Below are 21,467 nucleotides of genomic sequence, written 5' to 3'. Positions count from 1 at the left end.
TTCCCCCAGCATCACCTCGCTGCCTCAGCGGGAAGCAGAAGCGTTTCGGAGCCCCTGGGCTCTTTGGGTCACACCTGAAATGACAGAAGGCAGCCTGCAGTTGCTAGTTTGCCCAAGGGGGATCAGAGGGAACGAACTCCTTGCCAGCCCTGCTATGACTTTGGCTTAGAGATAAGACTGGGGCTGAAAAAATCAAACCTATTAAGTACTGGTAGCTACACCTGCAGCTGCTCCATGTTTTGTATAGAGGACAACCTCACAAAGATCTTGCAGGAGTAAAGCAAAGCAAGTGTCCTCATCACCCCAGAAGACTTTCCAAATCTAGAATCAGGGCCAATGTTTCAACTGACACCAAAGAGGCACACATTGAGGGTACCTGATCAAGCAAAATATCTGTTCAGTGAGATACTCAGCTGTGAATATTCTTGATGGCCTTGGTTTCAAAGCATTTAAGCATAGTCCTAGCTTCAGGAATGTTGAAGCTGACTTTGCTGAACTGGAAAGAGGTCACTTGCTGAAAGTACTTTTTGTGGTGTTCAGGCTGTGACAGACTTCCCCTGCTGCTGTACTGTGAGAAATGTCTAGGTGAGCTGCTGAAATGCTTTGATCTGAGCAAAGTTGTATCAGGCAGCCAAACAGCCAGGTTCCTAAGCAGAGTCCCAAAGTTTTGTAGAAGCCCATAAACACAGCCCTGGAGCAAGTAAAAGCTGACAGTTAATATTTAGCAGTAGGACTTTGATTTTAAGAAAAGTTATCCTATGTGTTATGCACTGCAGAATTAGGCTGCTTTCAGATTTTTTATTATTATTATTATTATTATTATTATTATTATTATTATTATTGCTAGCAGATAATGCTGCAGGGAAATGGAATGTGTGTTGGGAAACAGGACAGGAGTCTGATTCAGTTAGATGTATGCTGAAGTACATATGGAAAACTCAGCTGGCTTCAAAACTGGGTAATCTACTGAGTTATAATCCACTCCTGTTAAAAATGGAGTAGCACGAAGAGCAGTTCTGAAATCTAGCTTTGAAAAGCTCTTGTGGTAATATCTTCTTAGGTTCAAAACTGAACACAAAGACAATGAAAGGACTCCAGAAGGCATAATGGCTTCTAGGTTAATCATTAAAGTAAAGAATTACAGCAGCAAAAACATTTGCAGGAATCCAATAGATGCTCTACACTTAAAACACACAACATAAACTCAGTTTTGAGGACTGGATGCATATTACATATCCTTTTCTCCTATAACACCCACAAAAGAATGATTATTTTATTATTCATATAACTAGGATTTTAGAAGAGAACTAGATGATACCAAGCAAAACCAAAACAACCCCAAAGTCATACTGAACATGGCAATTAATATTGGAAGACTACAGTCGGAAGAATCTGAATCAAGTGTAACTCGTGTTCCTTGCAAATCTATTTCCTGCAGCACATGAATGCTGAGGTTCAGCATCTCACAGGTGATGAGATGCTGTGGAATCAGCAGTTGGTGTAGACATGAGAACCCTGTAGGACTGTGTGTATTGGCAGGATGAAGTATGCACCTTTGAGGACAAGAGACTTCAAGAAAAAGTGCCATCTGTGTGACAGTGCACGCACCTGTACTTGAAAACAAAACAAACTGAGGAAGAAGACAAAGAAAATGCAACCCCTGGTTGGTGCAGAATGGATCCCATACACACAGGTGGGTCAGTGTGAAATCAGAATCAGTGAGTTTCTAAACTGAGATATTGCTGACCCCAGTCAGGATGCAGCCCCATTTAGCATCCTCTTTCCCTGAACTGTAACCCTTAAAGCTAGAAGGCTGGCTGTTCATTTCCTTTTTCAACTTTAGCTTTGTTTGTTGCTGTTGGTTAGCTTCAAATCAACATCAGTCTTCTAAACCCTTTTGTTCACCTTATTATTTGTTACTATTTCCTACATAGATCTTGTATCTGGTATGAGAGAAACAAGGCTAGGATGGATACAGAGCCTGTTTCCAAGTCCCTGCTTCTGGTATCGCTGCATGGTCTATGCCTAGTCCGTAACTCAAAATGCCTAAGTCATGGCTGGAGAAGAATCAAAGCCTAAGAGTTTGTTACTTGCCAAGAATAACAGTCCCTTTTACTTGCTCTCTCACTGTATTTTCTGTACCGTGTCTTACACTCTGAAGGGAAGGAGTAGACAATTGCTAGCCAGCTTTGAGTTTCTTCTATAGTCAAAGGAATATGGGTTTAAACCTCAAGCTAAGGAAGATGTTGAACAGAGTTCTACTTTTCAGGTGAGCAGCTATTAAGCTGTCTTACAAAGTATGATTATCACCAAAAGTACCGCCTCTTCTGGCTCTGTTTTCAAAGAAAAAAAGTAAACCTCATCAGACTACACAGACAGTCTGATCTCTGGCAGCCAAATACAGGAAAGGATTTAAGCTATGAACCCAGGTCTTGCAGACATGCTTTTATTACAGCTGCAGTTGGTGTCATTTCCCGACAAGTATGTTCTGAGAGATGCTTCCTGTTTTCATTTTTCCAAGTATCTGCCTTTGGTATCTCCTTACCTCTAACAGGTACGCTTGCTCTGGTATCAAATTCCCCCTATTCACAAGACATAGGGCATAGGCTCCCACTTGCTAAACCCTGATGCACCCAAGTGTATTTGGGAATCTGAAAACCCCAAACTTGATTGTGTTGGTGTAGAGTAAGACCGCCTCAGTGGACTTCATAAGGGAATGCTCTAGCATAGAAAGAACTGGCCTTTAGGATTGCACCACGTTCTCCTTCCCCCTGCCAGGAGGTGGAATATCAACAACCTTTTAGGGCAGACTTACTCTTGCAGATGACAACAGGGATTTCCTGTGGAGCACCATCGCATTTCAGAGTGAGGGACACAAAACTAGAGGGACTCTCCTGTTTTCCTCACAACGCACTTCGCAATGCTTGGCTCTATTTATAAAATTTCTCAAGAGTGAAACGTAAGTATCACATTTTATCATAGAAAATAAAACATTCCACGTTCTGTCTGAATTGGAGATGCTCAGTTGCAAAACTACAGTTTTAGACCTTACAGTTAACATACACAGCAATATTCAGCATGGAGTACTGGAGAACTGGAAAGACATAAATGAGAGCTGATTTTCCAACTTATCTGTGAAATCATTTGCATCCAGTTGCATAAGGACCCATCTTACAGTTGCCACTGGGATAAGCACTGTCCAAAGGCAAAGCAAAATGAGGATTTCTGTTCCAAAGAGCTTACAAAGTAAATTCAGTATTTCAAGGATTGCTCAAGAACTGAGGCAGACATGTAAGACTTCTACAGTATCTTCACATTTGGAAAAAATAAACTTGTGTTATTTTCAATGCTGAGCAAAACCAGAGCTTTCACCCTTCAGAACAAGCTCGGAAAGCATAGCGCCTCTTCGATGAGGGGATGAGGCTGGGGACTCCTGCTGCAGCAAGCGCAGCTAACAAGCAAATACATTTTCAGGAAAGACTGTGTACATTTTATGTTACTAAATAAGGTACATTGCCAGACATTTGTTTCAAAAAATGGAAAAAGGGAAAAACACTCTGCCTAACTAAGGTTGTTTTCATTTAAGGAAAAGCATGTAGTTAAGTCTATTAATATTCAGGTCAGTTCTCATGCACCCACCATGACCTCACTGCTTTCTTGACTCAGCAGAAAAAGGAGTTTATGAAAAAACATGAAAACATGTTTTTTCTTTTTTCTTTTTTCTTTTCTTTTTACTTTTTTTTTTTTTTAAAGCCGCTATTAACTTAAACCTGAGCAAGTACTTTTAGAACTGTTTCGTACTCTCTCATGTTTCCCCACTCAGATACTGAAACTGCACATTCCTACTTTTGTAAAGACAAAAAAAAAGCCCCCAAACAACCAGACAATTACGTTGACATTAGGTATAAAGAGATTTAAATTCTTCCTTCTGGAGACATACCCAGAATTAAATCAACCATCAAACAGGAGTATGGGAAGTAATTCTGATTCTATCAGTGTTAGTGCAGATGTAGTTTTTTTATAATTCTTTCCTACAAAATGGATCAGGAGTTAAAAATGTGCAATCTTGATTTACTCTTCCCTGCATATGACTCATAACTTGAAATATTACTGACCAGAAAACTTTACTTAAAGCTGATCAATCCAGACCCCTGAAGGCTCTGAATATGTATAAAATATTTTGAAATAATGCACATGCAAGCTGTTCTGAAACACTTGTTGCCTACTGGAATTTCCAGGTATATGATCTAGACTTCTGGTTTTATGAAAAACGTGTCTCAAGTGTTCTGTGGAAGAATAGTTCTACAAAGCAGGTACTACAAAGGACTTCCATATGAGCAACAAAAAATTACTTTTATATGAACAAAGCTGGGATGGATGTGTTAGATCTCTACAGAGCTGCGCATGGTATCCAACTCAGTGAAATGTGTGTGACCACCCACAGTAAAGGTAACTGTCATATTCTACTATGTGACAGGGAAATTTGATAAATGATACAAATAATGGGTATGACAGAAGAAATAACTAGAGGCAGAGTAGGAAGCCTGGGAGCTTTAGGCAATCCCTCTGTGGCCTGATATGCAGAGGGGTTCTGTTTGTTTTTAGCCTCTGCATCTTCAATCTCTTTGTAAGTGGATTGCCACCTTCTGATCAGGCAGTAGGAAATGCTAGGCTGAGGCTACATCATGCTAGGCTGAGGTTACTGATGTCATTATGGAGGGCAGTACGTGAGTATCACGAGTTGAATGTATATTGTTAAAAATACTAGGCATCATTTTCACCTTCTGGTGGAGCAATACATACCACTATGCACACCTTCAAACTTCACTCATGCTCTACAACAAAAATTACATGAAGCATCCGGCCTTCCTCGTCAAGGTGAAATATTGACACTATCAGTGCAATCACAACTGATTTTTTTTGTTCCATATTATGCATACTAAGATACATTTTTAGAGGTGAAAAGTACTTTGTGTGATGTTTTTCATTTAAATTACTAATTATGTATTTATCATAGAACACCCCAAGATGGAAGGGACCCACAAGAATTATGGAGTCCAACTCTTGGGCCCCCAAAGGACCACCCAAAACTCAGACCATGTGTCTTGAGAGCTTTGTCCAAACGCTCCCTGAACTCCAGCAGGCTCGGTGCTGTGCCCACTGTCCTGGGGAGCCTGTCCCAGTGCCCGACCACCCTCCGGGTGCAGAACCTTTCCCTAACACCCAGCCTGACCCTCCCCTGTCCCAGCTCCATGCCGTTCCCTCGGGTCCTGTCGCTGTCCCCAGAGAGCAGAGCTCAGCGCCTGCCCCTCCGCTCCCCTCGTGAGGGAGCTGCAGGCCGCCATGAGGCCTCCCCTCAGCCTGCTCTGCTCTGGGCTGAACAAACCCAGGGACCTCAGCCATCCTCATTCATCTTGCCCCATAGGCCCTTCACCATCTTTGTAGCCCTCCTTTGGACACTAACAGTTTTATATTTTTCTTATACTCTGGCACCCAAACCTGCTTGAGGTGAGTCCGCACAGCCAAGCAGGACAATCCCTTCCCTCGACCTGCTGGCAGTGCTGTGCTTGATGCACCCCAGGGTACAGCTGGCCCTTTTGGCTGCCAGGTCACACTGCTGGCGCACATTCAGCTTGTTTATATGAAGAAATGCTTTAAACTCAATGAGTAGATAATAGTAAATAACAAGCAAGCGATACTTGCTCTTGTTTTGGGTCTAAAGTAAAAAAAAAAGAGGAGATGGGGGTACAGTGTTTATTCTGTTATTAAGATCAAATGTTTTATGTCTTTTTTCCTTTTTCTTTTTCAAGTCTCCTCTCAGTATTTAAATCACGTGAGACTGTATCTACCGTAGATCCTTGTTAGAAGTGACAGATCCACAAATATTTTAGCCTTTGATCTCCAGAACTAGTCTTCTGAGATGAAAGTGCTTCATTTCCCAGGCTTCCAAAAATAGGCTTTAGATCAGATTGTAAGATTGGGGTAACATTCAGCTATCATTTTAAATATTTCAGAATGTCTGGAAAGAAAATATATAGACAATATATTCAATTACATCACCAAAAACTGGGGAGGAGGAGGTGCTACTTAAAATTGGGAGCTTTTCCTTAGAAGTTTTGATATAAAGAAACAAATCTCCAACCTCTTAGAATCCCTCAGAATACATTCTATACTACTGGGTAATATTGGTTGGATCAGACGATCTTGGAGGTCTTTTCCAATCTTAATGATTCTATGACTCTGCAAAGATGAGCTACTTTTTAGAAACATCCTTATTTAACATGCTACGATGATATGCTTTATAGCACTCAATATATGTGCTGTGTTAAAATTCTAAGATAAACAAATCCTACTTGTGGAGGGAAATTAGCCCTATGAAGAAGGCTGTATTTCCAGGAGTATCACCAAGTTAGAAGTGTATTTTGTTCTTTGTGTACATACTTCTTAACTGTGATAAGATTGGGTAAGATTTACATGAATAAACTCAAACTCATGAACTTAAACAATCCCTTTAATATAAGAAACATATCCAACTTTCAAATACAAATTGGAACCAACTAACAAAAAAAAAAACTCAAAACAACTGTCAGAATGCCAAGAAGAGCTTATGCAAAACAGTGCACATTTATTCGAGGTATTGTATCCACAAAAAAATAAAACAATGTTTACCTAGCAAGGCAAAAGCAGTTAGGTGGCATGTACTGTGTAAATGGATGTAAACAGTGTAAAAGTTCAGAATGTTAATAACAACCAATTAAAAAAATAGGTTATGAAAACTGGCAGAATCCAGTATATTAAAGAAAAAGAAGCCAGAGGCATGCAAAATATTATTTGTTAAAATACATTCATCCATGTGGCTAAGTGGAAGTCACAAGCTAGTGAGACGGATTTAGAAATACAGTTTTATTTAGTTATTTTCTTTAGATTGATTGTCATTCAGTTTTCCACTGAAGTGGAAGGATTGATGAAAAGCTTGTACAACCCACTGCTAAATGAATTTTTGAAGACTCCAAATAGGTGTCACAAGAGACTTTTTCTTTTTTAGGTAACTGTGTTTTTAAGGTTTAGCATGATATACAATCTCACTCGAATTCTACAAGCAAATGGTGCACAATCTTTTACCATTTTGAAAGGTGAGAGCTTGGAGACCAGTTGCTCCAGATGGAATTGAAAGATTATCATGTTTTTTCTCGCAAGAGCAGTGACAAACTCCAGGGGAAATCTGGTAAGCCACTTAACGTTTTTATTTCAAACACAGAATATATTGGCAACCAAGATATATTAGCGGAATCTGAATTGTGACCTGCAGTGCATGTGCTTTTCAGAAAAATCAAGTTTTGTTTCAGATACGCATCAGGAGCCTAAATAGTGAGAGGCTTTTCACACTGAAGCAATTGTACCAATGCCATCCATCCACCTTAGACACACTTACAGGTCTTTCTTGTCTTCTGCTTCGCTTGAACTGTCCTGAAAACAGAGAGATTAAAAATTATGTTTTATGTTGGCAAAATCAGGAACTGTTGACTCCAGATATCCCATTTTGCCCCCTTGTACTGAACCTGTTTGTTCACTTCAAAAAGCTGCAGTCCCATCAATACTCCCCCCATAATACGCGTGCTTCAGATCCTAATACATTAACGGCCATGCAGCCTACAGCTCTCTGTTCGTGTTACAGTTGAACTGTGCAGCGAACTAAGCAAAAGGTGTTTTCTTCTAACAACTCCTAGGGATAAACCAGTTGAATGCGCTGGATGCTCAGTACCTTCTGTACTGAGGTAAACGGTCACTGAGGTACTTCTGTCAGAGGTAAACGGAAAAAAACTTGAGGATGTGTATCACGGACTACGAGGCCGTTGGCAATGCAGCAGCAGCACTACTGTGGCTCATTGCACTAGGAAGCATAAAGATAGGACACAGATGGTGGTCTCAACTTCAGAACACAGAGGCCAACTGAACAGTCTCTATAGAAGGACAGGATGAGGCCAGGAAATCAGTAAGCAGCTTTACACACCGCAAGATGATAACCACCTCAGATTTGCCTTTTTTGTCTGTTTTTTAACACACAGCCAAACTGCCCTTCTTGAGAAGTGGTCACCAGAATGTTAACATCATTGATGTATTTTATCCCAAGGCCACTACTTGTAAACAGACTAACATTCATGTTTACTGACAGATTGCAATCAAAACTGACAGGCTGAGGCAGATGTTAGGCACGCAACATACAATCACCTCTCAGACAAGAAGAACAAGCAGGGCTCCCAGTTTTACCACAAGTAATTACTGTACATAGTATGAGTATTCTAGCTATGCACATATGCAAACCCAATCAAACTGCTAATTCTGCTTTAGTTCATGTTTTTTTGTATTCCGTACTTCAGTTGAATTTTTATACTAGCCTGTTTTTAGCCTAGGCATTTTTTTTCCTTCTTGCATATTAACAGTATTGCAACATTTATAACCTAGTGTTGCAAAAGCATGTTTAGAGAGCAAACAAAATAAAATGGCACCTATGAGCTATGTATATACCACACACACTATTGCTATCATTTTCTCAGAAGCTTCTGTTTGATCTGAATCTTAACTCCCAAGCGACAGCCAAAAAGTGTCTGCTGATGACCTGAAGTGCAAAGAAGAAAATGCTAATAGCTTTGCCATCCAGTTCTTATAAGACAAAGTTTTACTATTTTGATGAAGTTTAAGGAGTGCTGCCCGTTGTAACTTTATGCTGTACTAAAGATTTTGGCAAATTCCTCGCATCATAAACACCTAACAAGCAGATTTTTGCTGGTACAATTTCAGAATGTTGCGTTCATACAGGGAGCCAGAACCACCTACCTGAAGCCGTTCATATTCTTTCATCAGACGGTCATATTCTTTTTTGAGGCCTTCAGACTGCTTTTTAACAGCTGTCACTTCATTATTTGCCTTGAAAAGAGCTGTAAAAAAATCAGAATTTGTGTTATTACTTGTATTCCTGCAGTTCCTCAGAGCCCTGATTATATATTAGGGCTCCATTGCACTCGACGGCCCTTCCTCACAAAAAGCTGGAATGTAAAATGGAGCATCACGGACACAGAAAGAGACAAGGAGGATAGGGAAAGGAATGACTTGTATTCAAGAACAGCAACACAATGAACAGGAAAGCGTTATATGTAAAGCAAGGGCAAGACCAGTAAACTTTTGACTGAGGTAAGAAATGAGTGAGACTACAGTCTTTTGTCATATTGCGGGAGACACCTCCAGAAAAATAAAACTCTACAACCCCCAGAGCAAAACTGTCAGACATCTTAAAAGGAAGAGAGTATTCAAACACTGCACAGGATTTTAGCAAAGTAACCGAGGCTGTCTATCAAATGGGGGTAGGAGGGATATAGGGATATAATACATTATGACAGGAGCACTGACCCCACTTTTTGCCCTACTGTCTGTTTTACCACGCATGAGTTCATTCGCTAGAACCGGTGCTTTATGGATGAGAAGGCAAAAACGGTGGTGGTGGGACAGACAACCATAACAGGCTTCTCCTGTGAGGAAAAAGTACTTATTTTTCTACTCCCTACTTCAGCAGTAATAAACCAAGAACAAGTATACATGGCAGGTCTATGCTGCAGTGCGAAGTACCAGGAATCCACAGGGGCTAATTTACAATGCGAGGTAAATCAGCATAAAGTTTCATAAAATCATTACTCCTAACCTGTTATGTGAGTATTCAGTAAGATCACTTAGACATCATTACATACCTATGCTATAAGTATCTCACATATCTGTATATGTTTTTCTTCTGTAACAGCACAGGCACATCCAAAAACTTGATTTACTCATGCAGAGGAACATGGCTAATGACCTATAGGGCTGCCTCACATAGCAGATGTTTCTTTCTATTTGTACCACTGAGATCTGTGTTTTTAAATATGGCTATTTTCCCTGTTCCAACAATGTGGATGATCCTTTGTGAGCTGCCTGAGGCAGACTGCTCTTTCCCAGAGACCTCCCAGACACTCAAGAACTGCAGCACTTCTGTAAGAGAGCCTGCTCTCAAAACCCGAGGAGCTAGATGTGCTTTCTGTTAAGCACCTAGCTACAAGCACTCTCGTCTGAACCGTATTTCACTTTGGGAGCTTACTCCTGATCCCTAGTTCCTGGAACATCAGGACACAGATCTTGAAAACTTTCCTGCATGCACAGAGGAAAATTCCCTCCTCATTCCCTGTTTTAATTAATTAAATTGGATGTTTAGATTCAAAATAATTTTGAAAACAATCTCATTTTAAACATCTTTAAGTGTTTTTCCAGTAACATGACTTTCAACTTGCCTGAAATTCTGATTTACTGACGTTAATTACATTTAAGCCTATTGACTCCATGGTGGTCAAAAAATCATTCTGTACCTTTCCATTCTTTCTTTCACTTCACTTCGCAGTTATCTTTTCAATGCAATCTTGACAGCATCAGTGCAAACATCTTTTTCTAAAAGTCTTGGTATTTGGATAACTATGATTTCCACATGTCTGGCAAGTAAAACCGCACTGCATTTACTCTTTCTGATCCTCTCTCTACTCTTGCTACTGTTTAAAACATGGATAGTAAAATTTGGAAATCACTGTAAAGCCAACCTGTGACAATTTGATAAGCCTCTGACTGTTAAGCTGTAGGCAAAATTCACATCCATATGCCATTTCACCTCTGCTAAACCTGCCAGTTTTCCAGTAAACTACCGTGAAAATACTGTATTTCTGAAGAAGTCCTAATTGATCTAACGCTATTCAACTGTTTACAAGCAGCAGCACAGTACATTAGGGGCATCTGAAAACAACTGTATCTTTAAAACATGAACAAAGTATCTGGAGGTATCTGCAAATCAAGAAAGCAAACAACAAGCCAGCACACTGTTTCAATGTTTTGACCAAAACAGATGCATGACAGGAACACCTCAACTAACCCCAGAAGGGGAAAAAGCAAAGAGCAGATTGTCCTTTCCACCTGCCTTGGCTGCGGATTAGAAAAATCGGCCTCGCTCCTGCTGGGGCCACACAATAAAAAAAAGTGTCACATTTTTGACCACATGAATTCTGCAGCACGCCAGGATGTCTTCTTGTCAAGCAACAGAGACTCTCCAGACGTCACTGCTCAACTGTTTTGCCACGACACGAACACTGCCCTACAGCCAAATCAATTGTACAGGTATATTGTTTGTCATATGGATCGCATCAAATGAACACTGCTCCAGCATAAACCAGAAAATAGTTCTTGTACACAACACAGTCGGTTATTGCTTCCAGCTTCCATCTGGCCTGTTGTTTTGCCTCAAAGGAGACAGAGCAGCTGGACTGGCGGCAAGCTAAACCCAAGAGCTGATTGTTCCTACCAAGTAAATGCATGAGCAGGCATGAGGTGAGAGACACTGCTTCTATGTTAATGCAGCTAATTAGAAAAAAAAAGTCATTAAGTTCCAGAACTGGAATGCACAGGCTACTTTGGGTTGGAAGGGACCTTAAAAACCACCCAGTTCCAACCCCCTGCCATGGGCAGGGACATCTCCCACCAGACCAGGTTGCCCAAAGCCCCATCCAACCTGGCCTTGAACACCTCCAGGGATGGGGCATCCACAGCTTCTCTGGGCAGCCTGTGCCAGGGCCTCACCACCCCCAGAGTAAAGAATTTTTTCCTTTAAGTGGAAATTGAATGCCTGCTCTTTGTAATGCCAAAAAAACCCCATGGGCTTCTGAGGCTTAAAACTCAATTCTAAAAGAATTCTTCCTAATGTCTAATCTAAGTCTCCCCTTTTTAGTTTAAAGCCAATTCTGCATGTCGTACAGAGTCCCTCCCCACAGCTTTCCTGTAGGCCCCCTTTAGGCACTGGAAGGATGCTCTAAGGTCTCTCCCAGAGCCTTCTCTTCTCCAGGCTGAACAAGCCCAACTCCCTCAACCTGTCTTCATAGGAGAGGTGCTCCAGCCCTCTGATCATCCTTCTGGGTCTCCTCTGGGCTCGTTCTAATATGTTCAGGTCCTTCTTGTGCTGAGCGCAGCCTCAGTACCGTGAAAGGTAGAACATCTTTTTCCATTATTTCCTTTTCCCTTTGAAGAAATTGAAAAAAATCCTTAGGGCAGTTTAATATCAGAAGGCATTTATGGAAACCTATCCTGTTACACTTAAACGTGTGATTGGAGGTCCATAAAATGATACAACATGTACAGTCAGGAAAAGATAGAGGACTTGTCCTTCCCTTACCACATTCTCTGTATCCTGTTCCAGGATAAAGAGTTTACTTCAGAGATCAGATTCCTCTGAAGTCCAGTCCTACAGCCCAGTAGCTGCACTATTTCTGTTACCTTCTAATTTTAAGAAGTATGGAGAAATAACAAGAGTAGAATAAAATGAAACAACAGCAACAGAAGCAGCCTCCACCCCCCTTCTTCGGGCCTTCTCCTGCACAGCCACTAGTCCTGGTCTGACTGAACTACTTGACTTACAGTGCTCACCACTAAGGAAATTTGGCATGGTCTGGAATTTAAAATTAGTGTTGCTCACAATACAAGTCAAAAACTCAAATGATTTGGAGTAGGTTAAGACTACAGAAGATCTCTCTCTTTTGAGAATATTCATGTTGAGGAAGAGCTAGACACATTTCAGAATTTAGGCACAGGTGAGACAGGATTTGTCAACAAATCTTTGGGAACACAGCTCCAGTCAAGTAGTTCCAGATCAATTCCGAATTCTCTCTTGAAGATATAATGATCAGATAAACACAAAATGAGAGAATGCAGAGCCAAAAAAATTACACCAAGTGATTTCAAGTACCTCTGACAACCTCAAATGCAACATCACGACAAAGTGACATTACAGCAGATGATGTAAATGCCCTTGTATAAACAAAACCATGCTTGCTATATGCAGTACCGTCCCTCTGAGACAACAAAAAATGAATATAAGCTTTTCTTGCATGTGACATTGTGCAACGGCTCCCACCACAGTTATGATCTCAGTTAAAAAGGTTAAGAAAGATGGACTTTGGTTTCTAAACCTCCCCCTGTCACTGGCTCAATAACACGAGACCACGGTCAATTCATTCCCCTGTCTCATGCCTCCTATTCCCAGCTTACAAAAGAAAGCTGATAAAGGGTGATACTTTGTTTGTTTGATTTTAAGAACTGGAGTGTTTCAGCAGAGCTCAAGGTCAATACAGTTTTCATGTGTGTGTCACTAGCCTGCCTAGCAGCACAAAAGCCCAGCTGAATTGTCACTGGTGGCAACAGTTCTAGGAAATGTATTCACAAGGTCTCTGGTAATCGCTTCTATCTTTCCAACACCCAGTAATCTTAGCGTTTAGGGGAAAGCTGTATATCTGTACATGCACGCTTTCTAGAACAGTCAACAGTCTAAAAACTATTTCTAAACCAGCCCTCCCCATGTCTTGCTGTTCTCTTTACTCCTGTCTCCTACAGAGCTGTGCAACCATGAAACAAAACCCACCCTTGCTACACATTGTGTACAGCACACAAACCTCACTGAAGGAAGCACAGAGTTTTCGCCAGAATTTTCTCCTGCCCTCATTGTATGTCTAGGATAAAAATACATATAAATAAAGAGTATTTTCAGGAAAAAGTCGAACTGAAGTTCAAAGGCACCTAAGTTCCTTTGATAAGTTCGTACAAAGAGTGAAATCCTAACGGCAGAGACATAGACATGTTATCTTTGCATTTCTTCTCCATGTGGCGCCACAGTCTCAGCTCAAAGATGCCATGAAGCCACAGCTCAACAACTGCACGCAGGTGCTGGAGACAACAACGTCCGCTATGCTCCATTAGCCAGAGGTAGAAGCTTTAGGTGCGTGTCATTTGCTACGACACACTGTTAGAACAGTAAGGAAGGGGTCAACAAGCCGGCCAGGAGTCCACCAGGAACACCAGTCTGTTCTCTTACAAGACTCGACAGATACTAGCTGCTCTGTATAAATTTCTGTTGTGTAAATAAAGCTGGAGCCTCCACCATACACCAGGACAGCGTCACCAAAAAGATGACCTGAGATAGCAGAAAGTGGAATAGTACAGCCGTGCGGAAGTCTCCCTCCTGCCCAAAAGGTCCCATAGTTACAAAGAGGGATTTCACACAACAGCATTTCCACAGCGCAGGATCTGTGAGGGAGAAAACAAATTTAATGCGCTAGAAGTCCCAGTCCTGCCCTCAACCCGAGGATGGCTGCTTCACCAAACATCTTTTGACTCCGACCTCAACTCCAACTGCAGATGGTTTGTGTTGATGTAGATTTTTGGATAATTTTCAAAGCCATCAAAATGAAACAAAGTAACAAACCACTACTTACATCTATTATACTTGTCACAATTAGCATTTTGGATAAATGAACATTGCAGCAATGCCACATTTCACAGATCAAAAAAACAGTTGTGAATGTGCATGGCAGTTGACTAACACTGCCCAATATCGTACTACCTCTTCTTTCCCCACAAAAATCCCATAGGTCTGATACTGGCAGCCACAGAGAGCCTTTAATTATCTCAGTCAACATTTTGTTAGAAATGCATCTAACGTGCATCAGGAAAAGCATGCTCACCTCTGCATTGCCTGCTCCTAAGATTACTCATACTTATTTTAGATAGTGAGACATTTTCCTTAACTGACAAGTGTATCAATAAAATACCATCTCAGAGGGTTTTTAAAAAAGTCATGTTATTACATGTCCAGGTATGCTAAAAATGGATTTACGCTCCGAAAGTGCTAGCCACACTGCTGGGTGCCTATAAAGTCCCCAGTATGTGGGTCTGCAATAAAGGAGTGAAAAACTAGTCCCCTTTCCTTCACATCCTCAATAAAGAGAAAGAGGGCCTCAGCGGGGATAGGAAAGTCAAGTCTGAAAGGAAAACAAATTTGGCTGAAATCTTTGCCACTTGTTTCCAACCATTCTTCAGATTTTAATAATTTCACTACTCAGTCTCTTTGTCTTGTACTTTTACTCTTCATCTCTACCTGTCCAGAGCACAGTAAGTGGCAAAATACCTTCTTAGGATTTCACTTATGGTTAATTGAACAAAAATATACAGTAGGTTGCATTTCCTGTAAAAGGTAGAAAGCTGAAGAACTAGAGATGAGTCTCCTGAATGTTTGCAACAGTCACTTCAGTGTACACTGAAATTTCAGTCAGAATTTCAGGAAGAGGAGACACACAGCATTTTCTCTGCCAGAAGTTGTAAAGAGCATTTCAAAACGTTAAAGAAAATTTACCACTCCCCTGAAGTCACAGCACTGCTCTGATACTAAACTGAGTTATTGAGATGCAAAGCAGACATGCTTAGGATGATTCCTAAGCATTGCTCTATTGAGGTACCTCACCTTCTGACATGTAGCCTGCTACAACATAATATATCACCCTCACACCATGCGTAGGTAGGTTTACAAATGTACCAGACCAGCGGATATTTGAAAGTGCTTGGTGAAAAAGATTGCATTTGTTTTTCCAATTCAAGCAGGGCAACAACCAACCAACCAGAAAAAAAATAAAATCACAAATTTCTAATTCTTACTGACATAGCAGAAAAAAAAAAACAGGAAACATTTTTTTATATTAGTTTTGCTTTGTTTCGTATCCAGGTTGCATTACCTACACTCTTAATCCCCTCCCCCTCAAGTGTCCCCAAAACTTCAGGGACTGGACTTTGTGGACACAAAGGGAAGGATACATTTTAGTCATGCTCAATGGCATGCAAAAAATTGACAAGCTTGTTTTACCTCTAACAATCCCAGCTTTGATTTTATGTAATTCATTTCTCACACCTAGTGAGCGTGAAACTCGGTATTTACCTGCTCGGTTGCAGAAGTTTCAAAAGAAACAGCAAGTTTAATTCACGTGCAAACTCTAACACTCCATATTGAAGTTGTCTACAGACGTGCTTGGTATCAAGTGCTTCCACAGCTTGTTGGCTATCAGTTTGCTCAAAATAAGGTATAAGAATACTTACCAAAAAAAAAGGTAGACGTATCTCAACACCATTTAGCTGATGATGGTAATTAACACAATCACCGGGTTTTCTGTTTGATGTTTTGGCAACGAGGGGGGTGGCATCAGGAGGAGGGCTATAAATATTTCCTGATTCATTCCTTAAAGAAATCCTCTCCCCCACTTCCCCCCCCTCCCCCCCAACAAAAAGTCTCAAGCACGCCTTAATTTATACATCTTTCTAGTGGACAACAGCCTGCACGGAGAATGCAGCTGAAACAGCATGTGGTAAATCTATTTATTCCCTAGCTCTCTCTAGCACTCCTGACTGAAAAGCTTACATTTTATTAGTGTCACATACCACCAGTTAGTTTAAATAAAACATATGCATTTATGTTTTTCATTGATCTTGTCACTTCAAAGGCTGCTTTCCTTCATTTCTTTAAGAAAACAGCAGGAGAGGGAAAAACCACAATCAAACCTGCCTGGGAATGTGAATTAATGAGACCCTCTATTTAAAGATTCGTGTTGCTTCAAGCCCAGCTGAAAACAGCTGTTCTGCTGTTCTTGTTTGCCTTCCCAGTGGACAATGAAAATGATTTCATGAAATATTTGGTGTTGCTATTTTTGAAGCTTTGTAGCAGTGCCCTGCAATATGAAAGCAGTACTGTTTTGATGAAAACATGCTATCTGGTACCACAAAAATCTGTTTCGTAACAGTCTGAACATCTGATTAATGCTTACAAGGTCACAGATAGTGTTATCTTAAAAACATTAATTTCAGATGAGTAGGTGTTGTACGTAAGCATCACACACCTTGGCAGATCCAAATAGAGCAGATTTTACCTGTTTGGTTCTGTCCTATCTCAACACAGATTGCCAGGAAAGCAGTTTTGACAAGCTAAACCTTAAATACGGAAGCCGCTCACAAGTGTCATGCTATAAATTGCAAGGAATGTTTCCTTGCAGGCTAAAAAGGGATTAAAAAAATAATACTATCACTTCTGTTGCAAGAGATATATACATTTAGAATACTGGTCAAAGACTTACCTGCTACCTGACCTAACACTTCATACTAAAAAAAAACAAACTGAAAATCACAGAATATCACTAGTTGGAAGGGACCCACAAGGATCAAGTCCAACTCCTGGGTCCCCAAAGGACCACCCAAAAAAGTCAGACCACGTGTCTGAGAGTGTTGTCCAAACGCAAGCAGCCTTTGGACACAGACTTAACCACATACGTCCCCATTTTATACATTGATACTGGCCGCTATACATAACACAGGAGATCAGTCTGATGCCTACAGCAACCTGCAACTGATTCCATATCCTCCAAATGTCACCACTGAACAAATCAACTCAACACCACTTAAACGTGTCAGTTTGATTTGTTAATGATTACCATTTAACTAAGGGTGTTCAAATTACACCATACACATTTTTGTAACAAAAACATTTGCTAAAAACCAGGCACGGTGATGACATTGTTCCTGTTCCTAGTCAAATGTCAAGAAACCCCAAACCAAGAGTTCCCGTGAACTGTAGTTAATGCTACATTTAGAATAAAATTTTGACTTCCAGTGTTGAAACAATCTTTTTCATAATTACAAACAAGTCCTAACCAATATTTACCATTTGATGTCTTCTGTAACTCTGATTTCAAGTGTTCAATTTCCTTCTTCAATTTCTCATTAATTACTTTTGCTGACTCTTTATTTCCACTGCTTCCTCGTTCATTCAAGGCCTATTAAAAACCATAGATGCTACAATTAGTTCTGGTTAAATTAGTTGAATATTAATGCCAAACTACCAGAGAATATCAGCCTTGACTTTGCAAGGTGACAAGTTTTATAAAATGCCAATACAACACAGGCAGATACTCAGTCGTTCCAGGGATAAAAATTAAAATAATAATAATAAATTGCTCAATTTTATAAGTTGATATCAAGTCCTGTTGTATATGTATGTGTATATGTGGCATTACCTTCCACATAACAGGACCTGGCATCTCTGTATCAAGCCCACAACTTCTGTTTAGGTTATAAAAGGCTTTTCAAAAAGACATATACTGGGACTTTGTGTGATGTTTATATGCAACTTTTTCTAATAATTAAGTTATCCTGATTTAGATGTCACAAATCCCTCATTTTAGGTTCATAGCTACCTCTTCAATCTTCAGAATACCTCAATATCCTGAATAGATTTCCACTGAAATTCAAGTAAAAACTAAGAAAGGATTCAAGAGTAGCCCTGTAAGCACTGGACACAAGAGCAGTATACTCCCCATACCCTGAAAATGTTGGCACTGCTATACTTATGCATGCTCTTATCATTAAGTCATCAGTAGCAATTGTCTTAAAGTATCATACGTTAAGGATTAGACTCCATAATTAGACCCTTTCCTCATATAAATTCTAGGAGCCAACCAAGCAGTGTCTCTGTTGTGACAAAGGCAAAAATAGTGCTAAATGCTTCAGGGGAAAAACAAAAGAACTGAGAAGAACAGCTGTTAGGTGAACTCACAGTATGGGAGCTTACTGGGAACGAGGAGGAACAGAGGGGAGAGATTACTTCAGGAAGAAAAAGAACAGTTTATAAAAACTGTTAAACAATCCAAAGAAGGGAGCTGAAGAAAAGTTTCCAGATGCACTGTAACCATAGAGCAGAGATTCTATTTCACTACTGGTAACAAAACTATAGCCAATTTGTTATGAAATAAAGCTAGAGGGGCCTCACATTGCCTTTACTTTCTCAGCTCTTTCTATTAATACAGTTATTTCTATAAACTTTTGTCTTACGTCCAGTGCACTGTAGAACCTTTGAACAGGAGACAGTGCAAAACACTGGAGTAAACTTACAGGATTTATACTTACAGCCAGAGTGCCCTGTGTGCTATTGCTTTTACCTCTCTGACAGCAGAATGAATCACATTTGTATTATGAACACAAATGCAGGGGGCCAAGCCTCAGAGGAACCTAAGCCATAGTATCTCTATGAGGTTATAAAACAAAGGTTCTGAACATTTTGCATTTTCAGCACAAAGGAGACCTGGCTACAGCATGCTGATTGTAACTGTGGTTACCATCGCTTTTGCAAATCATAAAATCAAAAATACAAATAGAAACAGACAGGAACGCAGCTTCCAGTTGCTGGCTATCACTTACAAGCAGCTAAGAGAATGTGTTGCTTGGGAAACACGCTTAAGGGTGAATGCCGAACAAAAGGAGGACTTTTGGCCAAATCCCAGCAGGACAGAGAGGAAAAAGCGTAGCAGGATGCAGCAAAGAGACAAGCTCCAAGGCTATGGGTGGGAGTCTGGACTATTTTGTCAAAATACCAGACTCTCAAGATTTTGGGATCATTTCATACCTGGGAAATAGGTAACACACACCTTAGTGATCCTCATTTCATCATACCTTTCCAGTATCTGCATTTATTTATTTATTTTTTAAAGCCCCTCTAGTACTTTTTGCCCAGAGTTTGTTCCCTTTGTCTGGAAACTTACTACAAAAAAAAAAAAAACAAGCAAAAAAATGGTGCAGGTAACCATGGACACTGCTCCAGACAGACTGGACGGAAACCTGCACACACCTACAGTGAGTTTTATTTTGACAATGCACCGTATTGAAGAGTGCTGCAAAAGCCTTCATATGCTGGATACCTGCAGCTTGGCTTCTGGTTCATTCTCTTCCAACAGAAGAGAAAGTAACCACCAACAAGAAAAGATTTCATCCATCCAGACCTTTGTTATTTCCCTTCCTGCATAATAGCTTAATTTTATCCGCTCTTCTCCAAAAATAACATGGTTTTGGTCCACTGACGGTGGTTCTTTTAGGTAAGAAATGTTTGGTACTACCCTCATTAATATTACAGCAGTGCCTTACTGAGAAAGGAAGGTACTAGGGAGTAGGCTGATCCACCATAAAAATACATACAAGAGTACAAAATACAATAAATACAAAAGACCAATTTTACAAGTTAGAAAAAGACTCAGGACCAGAGCAAGTCCTGCTTAGAAGAGACAGCCAGCATCAGCACAGCTGTATTGTAGGCTTCTCCATAGTGGACCGCTGTAGCCCTGACCTAAACAACCAGCTGTTTAGTTTAAGAAGAATAAAATTAGCGTCTCCTTCTACTTTACTAAGATTAAATTCAAACAGATATTTTAAGAATTTATTAATATTTGACAAAATTTGTCCCAGAAAGACAGAACTTCCTCCATGTACTTGTACTGCTTTAGTTACCTTTGTTAATAAAATGCTCCTGAAATTTGTATTCAGTATTCTGAATTACGTACGGTGAGAAAATTATTCTTCTTTTTTCCACCAGAAAAAGAACAAAGTTTGCTACTGAATTTATCTCCAGATTGTTTTGTACTAACTACTTTCTGCATAAGAAAATGAAAAATGGTAAAAAGATACCTCCTGCAGCCTTTCATTCTCAGCCACGTATTTTTTGGCTGCTTCAGTAGCGTCGTTTACTTGCGTTTCCAGAGCCGCATGAGATGCCATGCTTTTTGCCAACTGAGTAAGAAGGGTAATAGTACGTCTCAATACACTGGTGAAGAAACACAGTGAACAGCACAGTAATTCACAGCACAAATTAAAAACAAAAAACAAAAACAACAACACACAAAACCAACCCCTTTTATCTGTCTTTCAACATTAGATGTGAAAATGAAGACACAAAGCACCTCAAGGGAAACATCCAGACTCCATGATGACAAGTAATAGCAGAGTAAGAGACTGAAAACATATTTTCATCCAACAAAAATCCGTTTTTTACTTGAAAAGGGAACCCGCCCCTCCTCCCCAAATCCACAGCCATTAGGGGGTTAGATACCTCTTTGCGTAAAGGCCAAAATACTCTTACATAACTTTCTGTTTTAAATATGATGGATCTCTGAATACAACACACAAGCAATAGGTTATAGTAACGAGGATGATTAAAAACAATGACAACAAAAAAATACCCCCCCTTATAAAAGGCCTTACCAGAATAAAATTAGCAATATTTCATTAACCCTCCTATTAACTCTCAAAGTACTCTGTCAGTACAGTATAAATCAGAACATACACGAACGTCAGCACTCATCCGGCATCTCAAACCTAAGCTTTGCAAATACCTTCCCTGACTTGAACTAGTGATTGCCTCTTTGCATCACTACTTCCATTATTTATTCATCTTGGAGTCTTTCAAAATGGTATGTTACTGAATCAAGGAAAAGCCAAAGCAACACTGAATTAAGTTCATTCCTGTTGTATAACTATACAGCTGCTCTTCAAAAAATATATATATTTGAAAATCCACTTTGTTTTTTCATAACTGAAAGTGTATTAACAGACCTTGAAGCTCCCAAGGTGAGCCTTCCACCTGCTTTTTCACTGAAAGCTCATCTTCTGACTGTTCTTAATAAAAAAGTTACTCTATGTCACTGTTTATCCAAGATACAGCAGCCAGAAGACAGTAAAACATCATTACTAAAACAGAATCACAGTATTGCATAGGCTGGAAA

General features: G+C 40.1%; 1 protein-coding gene across 3 annotated transcripts in view; it reads right to left on the bottom strand.

Annotated features, from left to right (window-relative positions):
• Positions 1-6,493: 6,493 nt before the first annotated feature.
• The window catches only part of DUS4L (dihydrouridine synthase 4 like), a 41,153-nt gene continuing 26,179 nt past the window's right edge, over positions 6,494-21,467 (bottom strand). For all 3 annotated transcript variants that reach the window (XM_040544758.1, XM_040544756.1, XM_040544757.1), the window contains 4 exons: positions 20,374-20,509; positions 17,585-17,696; positions 8,836-8,936; positions 6,494-7,467 (listed from right to left, as the gene is read on the bottom strand). In XM_040544758.1, the coding sequence (XP_040400692.1) occupies positions 7,429-7,467; positions 8,836-8,936; positions 17,585-17,696; positions 20,374-20,509 (388 nt within the window). In that variant the 3' untranslated portion in view covers positions 6,494-7,428. The remainder of the gene's footprint in view (positions 7,468-8,835; positions 8,937-17,584; positions 17,697-20,373; positions 20,510-21,467) is intronic.

The sequence above is a fragment of the Cygnus olor genome, chromosome 1 (genome assembly GCF_009769625.2).
Source record: "Cygnus olor isolate bCygOlo1 chromosome 1, bCygOlo1.pri.v2, whole genome shotgun sequence".
NCBI lineage: Eukaryota > Metazoa > Chordata > Aves > Anseriformes > Anatidae > Cygnus > Cygnus olor.
The sequence above is the reverse complement of the archived record's forward strand: the minus strand, read 5'-3'. Positions and strand labels throughout refer to the sequence as shown.